The 9,574-nt window shown below is 47.0% G+C and overlaps 1 protein-coding gene across 1 annotated transcript; it reads right to left on the bottom strand.

Annotated features, from left to right (window-relative positions):
• Positions 1–4,195: 4,195 nt before the first annotated feature.
• RIIAD1 (regulatory subunit of type II PKA R-subunit domain containing 1) lies at positions 4,196–9,151 on the bottom strand. The gene is made up of 4 exons (XM_032968717.2): positions 8,970–9,151; positions 6,956–7,032; positions 5,200–5,246; positions 4,196–5,010 (listed from the first exon to the last, which is right to left on the bottom strand). The coding sequence occupies exons 1-4, from the start codon at positions 9,069–9,071 to the stop codon at positions 4,943–4,945; spliced, it is 294 nt and encodes a 97-aa protein (XP_032824608.1). The 5' UTR covers positions 9,072–9,151; the 3' UTR covers positions 4,196–4,942.
• Between the last annotated feature and the right edge of the window lie 423 nt (positions 9,152–9,574).

The raw sequence follows: 9,574 nt of genomic DNA, 5'->3' as shown, positions 1-9,574 counted from the left end.
CGTGTAGGTCTACAATCTTGTCCCTAACATCCTTGGAGAGCTCTTTGGTCTTGGCGATGGTGCAGAGTTTGGAATCTGATTGATTAATTTCTTCTGTGGAGAGGTGCCTTTTATACAGGTAACAAGCTGAGATTAGGAGCACTCCCTTTAAGAATGTGCTCCTAATCTCAGCTCGTTACCTGTATAAAAGACAAGTGGGAGCCAGAAATCTTTCTGATTGAGAGGGGGTCAAATACTTATTTCCCTCATTAAAATGCAAATCAATTTATAACATTTTTGACATGCGTTTTTCAGGATTTTGCTGTTGTTATTCTGTCTCTCACTGTTCAAATAAACCTACCATTAAAATTATAGATTGATCATTTCTTTGTCAGTGGGCAAACGTACAAAATCAGCAGGGGATCAATTACTTTTTTCCCTCACTGTATATACACACGTGCTGTACTTGCTCATATATACACCATACAACAAAGGTCCCCCGTGTAGCCTTAACAGACTTTTGGGGCAAGTGCTGTTAGCGAGCACCGATGAAGGCCGGCAGGGCACACGACTGGGTGGGCGGCCAGCACCACGCCCGGCCGCCTTTGCCTGCCCAGTTGGCAATGTTTACACACCGCATCAGGTACTCATGTGAGGCTGAGTCAACATAGGAGAGGCCCAGAACCGGTTCAGATAATCGTTACTGGTGTTGGCCGTGAGCGGGAACCGGACTCAGGTTGCCGGGTTCGTAGTGAATCGCTGAACTATCGCTCCCCGCTTATACACAAGTCAAAGTACAAAGGATCCCCCGTATAGCCTGAGTAGACTGTTGGGACAAGCGCTGTTGGCGAGCACTTATGAAGGCTGGAACGGCACACGAGGGGGTAGGTGGCCAGCACCACGCTAGGCCGCATGTCCCCCCTCGTAGCGAAGTTTACACACGGCACCAGGTACATTTGAGGCTGAGTCGACCTAGTGAGGCACATGACCGGTTCAGATAATCGTCACTGGTGAGCAGGAATCGAACTCACGTCGTCGGGTTCATAATCCATCGGGTTACAACTAGGACCCCGGTGAACCCAACTATATGCAGTAAAGGCACACGCACGCTGTGTCCACAGCTTGCGTGGAGGAACACGCGCGATTCCAGCGAGATGCGTGTGAATGAAAGGCGCTCACAGAGCAGGGAATTTGTTGCAAATCCCAGTGACTTTTATTCATCTCGTTGTTTTAATTTCTTAAACAACAAACCGCCGAGCGTACTGAACCCCCACAACAACACACGCGTCCTTTGTTTAAGAAGGAGAACGGAGAGAGCACCGGATGGGCAGAAATGCGGACAAGTTCCCCCCCTCCCTGCTCCCAAACGGGCTGTGATTTTGGATTGGGAGCTCGGCCCGCCGCCAGTCGGTGCGAGGTTATTTGTGTTTGTGCCGCGGCAACCACCAGGACCTTCCCGTCTGTCTTCACGCTTGGCCGGGTGGCTCGGTTTCCACGCTGTTTGTACAGCTGGGAGCCATAAATGCCCCTTTCCTCAAACTCCAAACCCATGCACTCACTCACTCGCTACATCCAGCCTGCCTACGCACGCCTTATTTATTTTATTTAACTTTTTCGCTTCTAAGGAAAATATTCCTCCGCGACCACGAGGATGAGGATGGTAATTGTGAAGCGGACAGGACGTTGTGGCCCAATGTTTTTTGGGCAGCTCACACCCGAGATAAACAAACGAGACAAATAAATTGGCATAACAGGCTCGGAACATCAGGAAGCGCTACGATAGCATCGTCAGCGTCATGCGTAGACATGGGAATGTTTTCTCAAGTTATTTCGTGCTGATGACTTGAAACGACCTCCTTCGTATTTTTGTTGATGGCGGCCGGTGATGAGGGGGTCTTGGGAGGCACCATCACTTGGACAAACACCATGCCACTGTGGCTGCACGGCTGGGTGGCATGCATGGCTGGGTGGGCAGATGCATGTGCGAGTGGGTGGCTGGCCTGGCTGGCTGGTTTCATGGGTGGCTAGGTAGGTGGCTGGCTGGCTGAGTGGATGGCTGGTTGGGCGTAAAATTGATTGGGTAAACAGCTGGCTGGCTCGCTCGCTACCTGTGTGCGACTGGTTGAATGAGACGGTGGTGTAATCGCCGGGCAGTGGTGATGCTGACCGAGTGTGCAGGCTGTACAACTGCACCAGGGCCCGCGGGTTACAGGGCGACGCAGGCGCCCCACTACATAGAGGCAGGGACATTTGTCAGGGAACCCCATTCAATTGTTGTCATGTTATTACCCACCTCTACTGGGCATCAGTGAAAAAGAGCTGTACAGCTCATCGAATTCCTCCATTATAAGTATTCTGATACTGAATGCCTTGCACCAGGGCCCATGCCAACCGTGCGACGCCACTGTAGCTGAGATGGCTGACAGGTTTGGTGACAGGTTATGCAGCTGGCTGGAGATGGCATAGCCTCAAAGTTTGCGCTTCACGGTTTATCGACTGTATCTTTAGCGAGTGCTCGTGTCTCTCAAATAAGACTGCTTGACTCCAATGGATCGTGGGAAGCTCATGCCACCATAGGAGCCAGCAGCTGGTGGCTTCCAACCAGCTGGCATCGCACACTCACGGTGTTACACCAGCTGCGAAAAACCCTGGGACCGAGCACCATCGAAAACTAGACCGCCGCTTCGCACACAGCCACACAGAGCCGTGTTGCACCCGGCGATCGCGTTGTTTAGAATTCCGCGTGTCCTGCCCTGCGTACGGAGGGCGATCTGGTTACGGCTTAAGCCTCAGCTCTCACTGCCTTGGAATGCCCGCGTGCCTCGGTGTGCCTGCCCTGGGTAATGCGACCTATTCTGTTAACAAATATGTATTGTCGTCTGTTTTCTAAAGGGTGTGTACTTTTTCTTTGTTTCATTCTTTCACAACGTTCTTGGAGGAAATCGCCATTGCCAAACAGGCAAGGCAGGTTTTTTTTAAACAATGTATTGAATTGGCCTCGGTTATTTCAGCAATTATTGAATTTGTAACTGTGGGAAGGTGTTTTTGTGAGTGGCATGGGAAGGCAGTGGCCGTTTGTGCTCAGACTCGCTACATTGTGAATTTTGCACTTGTTTGAAAAAAAAATGCACGCGTCACTGCATTTTTGGTTGATGGCGTGCTAGTAACTGCGAAAGAATGTGCGTAACGTGGGGCCTTTTGCCAAAACAAATATTATACTGCATATAATATAATTATGTTTACTTAGAATGCACAGAACGACTATGAAGAGAATTAGAAGGGGAATCAGAGAACGTATCAATTATTGAAAATGTCAAAGCAAGCAATGAAAGAATGAGAGCAGCACAGGAGGCTGACAGTTGATGAATCACAAACGGTAGCCCTTAGGGAGCTATATTGAACAATAACACATGACAGGGCGTAAGGAAAAGTGGGGCATGCGTGTGGAATTACTTTGAAGGACAAGAAAAGGAAGACATGGATTTAAGAAGAAACGCAAAGTAGAGACGTCATAGCGACTGTAAAGAAAACAAACGACGGCAGTTGGTCCAGACGAGGGATCGGCAACAAAAACAAGAGCCATCTTTTTAACAAATTTGGTAAAGCCACTCAATATTTCAAGATCCTTAAAAAGCCCCGTGTGGCCCCCAGTCCAGACTAACAATGGAAAGGCAGCCAAAGGAGGAAACACGCCCGAGAGGACATGCAGTGGAGATGTAAGCGAGTTAAATCAGCTCACGTGCAGGAGCTAGACGGATGATGGCATTGCAAGGCTATGCGTGAGAGATGACTACCATATGTATGTTGTTGTATGTTGAACTTCTTACGCACTGTACGTAGCCAACCATGCTAATCGGAGGTGTGGGGGGAAGGACAACTAAACACAAAAAGCAGTTCTAAAGAAATTAGTTTTCAATTTAGATTTCAAAGGCATTGCTTCAGTGGTTTCCTAATATCTGGAACGCTCCACTGCTCGATGAAGGCTTATCCAAACGGCCGCATCATCCAGCAGTGGATAATCATGGCTGATGATACAAATACATCTTTATATTGCTTATCAAGACATGACGAAGTTATGGTTGTGTAGATTTATCCATTTCACGAAGTTTTAGCAAACCACTGTTTATCCTTAAACCAACACACTGCATTTGTTTGTTACTTGAGCAATGCCCTCCTGCCCCCACACAACCCACAGGTCACTGACACAAAATGCAACTTCTAAGTTATTGTTTATTTTCATTTCACGCTGAAAGCCACACCGTGGAATTTCACACCAAACAGCCGACCTGTTGATGTCTGTGCAGGTGTTCGCCCATTCAGTTGTGTGTCAGGTTCAAGCAGACTTGCTGAGCCAATGGCTACTACTACTTTTAAAATGGACACTATGGGTGACAAACGTCACACTTCAGACAGCTGTATTGTTTGCACAATATATCTTGGAGACATTGAACCTTCAGATTGGCTCTTGAGGAAGGATAGTGTTGAAAATGTATGTTTGTTATGTCTTTGGAATTAGACTAAAGGCCCTGCTCAAGGATCACACTGCACACCAGAGGTGTTACACACAGGGGCGCCGTGGTGGCTAGGAGATGTTAACTACCTCGCCTGGTATACAGGAGGTTGTGAGTTCGATCCCGACCCCGACGCCTGTTGTATATTTAATTTGCATGGTCGCCCCGTGGTCGCATTGATTTTTCCAGTTTTACCCTCCACATTTAGAAATACACGTTGAGAGTATTTGGCTGCAATAAATTTCCACACGATAAGCCACTTAGTTGAACTATGTGTGACCAGGTTGCGTCTGAAAAAGAGCTACATAGCTCCGTGGGTCTTACCTGGTAAAATAAAAAGTTTTAGTTTTACCGGTGCTGACTGCAGCACACTGGCTGGCCAGACCAGACTGCCCAGCACCCCCTGCGCTGTGTGGAGATGGAGATCCGTGCTTGTGACGCAAGCGACGATATTATAAACGTTCCTTCTTCTCTCCGACGTCTCGGATGTGGGCGGGTAGTGAAGGGTCGTTGAAGAATTCTGCCAAAAGTAGTAGTGGAAGTCAAAGATAATTGTGTCTTGGCGGCAGTAGTGACCAACACAACACAGGTAGAGACAGGTAGAGAGAGATATGTATGCCGAGTGTTGATAACGCTAATAAGTTAAAGAGAAAACTAATTTGTATCGAATGGTTTTGATCAGCCATGATGTTCATGGTTGTGGCCTTACCTGCAGCAAACTCTCGGACGTCCTCGGGCTTTTTCAGGAATACCTCTCTGGAAAAAAAACACGTTTAATTTATTTACAATTCGAACATTCCGCATCACAAAATGTTATCGGTGCATGAGGAATGAACGCGTGGAAGTTGATACGAACTGGAAATAAAAGACGACCGCCAACACGCGGTGGTCTTCTCGTTTGAGAAATGACACATCGGTGTGCTGCACCACACAAACATCATCAGCAGGCGGCGGTAATAACACGAGGCATACACACCGAGCCAACAGGAAGGTCGTATGGCATATTCGAGGTTGCATCGGCACTCGCCCGTCGTTAAACGGAGAGTTATGCTTGCGGTTATTCGATGCACTTTTATTCCACGTCACTGTATATTATGCTACGGTGACATTCCACTGGACAAGATTCGTTACCGCGCACTTTGGGCCCACTTGCATTAAATTGGAATCTATATATACAGCACAACATGGAAGTGGCTTCAGGTCCTTATAATATATATTTTGTTTCTCAGCAAGACTTGTCTCGCTGGGAAATAATGTGGTAATTTACGTGAAATCTTTCAGATGTAATTAGATTCCAAGGGACTAAGATTATTCACTTCATGTCTAGGGTTAACATAGAATTGGTTTATATTGGGTTAGTCTTGTAAATATGCAGTGGGATTCCATGAGGTGTCAGTGCAGTACCGTAAATATTAAAATTGAAAAGCAAAACAAAAAGCTATGGTTAGAGTCAAGGGTAGGGCGAGTAACTTTCTCACCCACCCCGATAGGACATCTGCGAAAAAGAGCTTCATAGCTCAATGGATCTACTGCAGGATAAATCAAGATTCTGATATTACTGTGAGCTGGTTATTCAGTTTTATCGCTAGTTTAGTCAGATAGTGAGCTATGCTCCCTAACATGTGGGTCCCCTCCCCTGGTTTCCCCTGCTTGTGAATGACTTTCTGTGAAGTGTCTTCACTTCCGCCTTACCAATATTTTCATCTCATTCCCTCCATGTCCACGCCTACTCTTCGCTCCCAGCCCTAATAAAAGGCCCACTTCTTCAAATTAGCTGAATGCAAATGCCCTGCTTTATGTACAGCCTAGTGAAATTCAGTTGCATTTAATCATAACCATCTATCCCAGAACCACAATGGTTGTCGGGGTGCCACTGATGTTATGGTTGTCCTTTTGTATTGTATTGTTAAGCATTGTATGTTGGACTTCTTTCCCACCGTATGTAGCCAACCGTGCTAATCGGAGGTGTGGGAAAGGACAACAAACGAAATACAAAAAGTAGTTCTAAAGGATCAAAATGTAAAAGTGCATAGCTCCCGTGGCTTCCTATAATCGGAATGAATATCGTTTAAGGCGGCCACAGAAGCACATCTGAAAATGCACGATGCGGTGACCATCTTTGTCTGATGGTTAGCCAAAAGCTGCTGGGAGGATGAAGGGAGTTTGCATGATGGTTTATGCTCCTTGATAAAATCAGCAGGGTATTGTGGTTCAATTGTGGCAAGCACTTTGTGTGTAATGAGTGCGATCTTATAAGGTATTAATTCGGCAACCGGAAGCCAATGCAGCTCAGCGAGCACTGGACACACATCGTCAGATCATGCAGTAATGGCTCATCATAGAATTGTCTCTCGAGACACACAGGCCTATGAGGCTCATCATAAGCAGGAGAAATGTGTCTTTTTCACTTTTGGTCTAATTTTCACTCCTGTTCTCATTTAAACTTCAGGTATTCACAGCCGTACTTCAGGAAGGCCATGAGCAGGATCCGTATGTCGGAGTGTGAGCGCAGGTAGCGCTCATCCTCAATGCGGGTTCGGACCTGTGGGCAGCAGACACGTGGATACAGATGGGGAAAACGCATGCACTGGTGGTCCTTAACCCCTTCACAAACCCACATGACTCAAGTGCAGCACGTGTGACTCTCAAGTGGGTGGGTGGGTTAGTGAGTGGGCTGTGACAGGATGAGTTACTAGGTGTGGATGGGTGAGTGGTAGGTGGGTCAATAATTGCACGGGTCGATGGGCAAGTTAAGGAATAGGTGGGGTGTGAATGAGTAGGGGGGTTTGTGAATGGATGGGTAGGTGGGTTAGTGAATGAGCTCTTGGATTGGTGGGACAGCGAGCAGGTAAGCAAAGTTGCAATGGGATGGAGCAATGAGATAAGTGTGTGGGAAAATGGCAAAGTTGTAATTGGGTGGGTGAGGTGGTTAGTGGATTCATGAGCGGGAAAGTGGACAAGTCACTAGAAGTTTCAAAGAAGTATTTAAAATCAAAACATTAACATAAACTCTACGTGAGTGCTAATTTTAACATTTCTCTCACGAGGAAAAACGATAGCTATTGGTGTAAATTTCACATTTCCACGACAGGGGGCAGTTTACCCATTTGTACATGTTTTTTTATATTTCAACAATTTTCACATTAATAATCCATTGAGACGAAACCTCTCCGTTGCTAGGGTGTCCAGTGTCAGGTAGCGCCACTGTCGACATCCCCACAAATTGTTACTATTTTGATTTAAAGCTTTCGTGACTGCAGTAATTCATATTCTTAGCTCTTTCGGTAAAGTCACGCTGAAGGGAAACAATAAAATATATATAAAACAATAAAAATTCTCACGACGTTTCGACCATAACACAAACTGCCGACACACCTGATGACGACCGTTTGTGTTATGGTCGAAACGTCGTGAGAATTTTTTGTTTTATATATATTTTATTATTTTATTGTTTCCCTTCAACGTGACTTTACCGAAAGAGCTAAGAAATTGTTACTAATTTTACTCTCCTGAGAGGGGGGGTTGCCTGGCTGGGTCAGCCAACGCAGAACCCTTTCTCGAAGTGTGTGTGTGTGTTATATGAGGCAGAGCCGAAACGTCGCCTCTCGTTATATATTTAGTTTCCTTCTAAGGCCACAGTGTCATTGACGAACGTGTCGAGTTCACTGTGACAACGGTGATTCTCGACATTGACACTCCGTTGGCAGCGGTGCACACGCACAATGTGCTGTTAAGGTGCCACTGCGCGAAACGTCGCCTTTCACGTATTCTATATTTTACGTGCACACACGTGAATGTGTTGAGTTTTTAATGCTACACGTTAATTCGGAGTTCAAGGCAGAGGGACGTGTCACGAACGTGCTCTGTTGGCCGTGACAGACCCAGCCAGGAACGTGTTTCCGTCTACTCCAGGATCATTCACTGCAAGGCCCGCGGCCCCTGACAATGGACGAACGTGACAACACCCCCCATCATCATCGTCGTCGTCGTCGTGCTGCTGTCAAACCCAACAATGATTTCAAATGTGCGGCGGCCCTCGCACTGATCATGTCCTCTCGGCGAGAACGGCGCCCCTCTGGAAATGAGCTTAGAACGCTGCTCTACAACAGTGGTTCTCTACCCCTTGTTTGGCTCCTACTCTACCCCTTGTTGACTTTTGTTTCAACCGAGAACCCCCCTGCCTGACCCGACATGCTTCTGAGAAACGCATGTACGAATAATCAAGACTTTAACCTACTAGATAGTAACTGCAAGCGAATAAAAAATGTCAACGGACGCTTTGCACGCGTGACGTCATTTGTTCGCTGGATCAATGAGTTTAGAAAGGTATTTTAAATCGTTCTAGATTACCATGTGGATTTAAATTATTCCCCCACCCCTCCTTGGGACATTGCCACGTTACCCCCAGGGGTCCGCGTAGCTCCCGCCTGCCCCCACCGAGTTGAGAACCCCACAGCTCGACACGATCCGCCTCGTCACCTTGAGGATCTCGAGCTGCCGCTGCTGCCGCTCGCTCAGAGCGCCGCCGTCTCTCGCCTCCATCCCGCGCACGGGCGGCAGCGGCGGCGGCATCTCCGCCATGGCGCCCGTCGGTTGCCACGACAACGCCTGCCCGTGTGACGTCACTCCCCGCCAACTCGTTTGGGGATGACGTCGTGTCCGCCGAGTTTACCATAATTTATTTTGCATTGATCAGGGTCTGGAATTTTATAAGCAGTGCTCCTGCCAATAAACTAAACTAAACTATTTTTATTTTATTTTACCTGGTTAAGGCCTCACTGAGCTACTATATAGCTCTTTTTAAGAAGCGACCTGACTATCGCAAACCGTATCTCAATGAAGTGGCTCATCGTGTGGAAATGTATAGCAGCCAAACTCTCTCACTAAACACGTATTTATTTTATAAATTATTTTTATTTTACCAGGTAAGGCCCCACTGAGCTACTATACAGCTCTTTTACAGAAGCGACCTGATTATCACAAATGACGGCTCAACGAAGTGGCTCATCGTCGTGTGGAAATTTATAGCAGCCAAATTACTCTAAACGCGTGTTGTTGATTATGAATGTGGAGGTAAAACCCAG

Source organism: Petromyzon marinus, chromosome 40 (assembly GCF_048934315.1).
Source record: "Petromyzon marinus isolate PM22_M1 ecotype Great Lakes invasive population chromosome 40, UKy_Petmar_22M1.pri1.0, whole genome shotgun sequence".
Taxonomy (NCBI): Eukaryota; Metazoa; Chordata; class Hyperoartia; order Petromyzontiformes; family Petromyzontidae; genus Petromyzon; species Petromyzon marinus.
The sequence above is the reverse complement of the archived record's forward strand: the minus strand, read 5'-3'. Positions and strand labels throughout refer to the sequence as shown.

Coding starts and splice junctions, on each gene's coding strand:
- RIIAD1 (XM_032968717.2), bottom strand. CDS start 9,071: ATGGCGGAGATGCCGCCGCCGCTGCCGCCCGTGCGCGGGATGGAGGCG. Junction 5,247..6,955: donor CTGCTCATGGCCTTCCTGAA/GTACGGCTGTGA, acceptor TTTTTTTTCCAG/AGAGGTATTCCTGAAAAAGC. Junction 5,011..5,199: donor CGTCCGAGAGTTTGCTGCAG/GTAAGGCCACAA, acceptor TACTTTTGGCAG/AATTCTTCAACGACCCTTCA.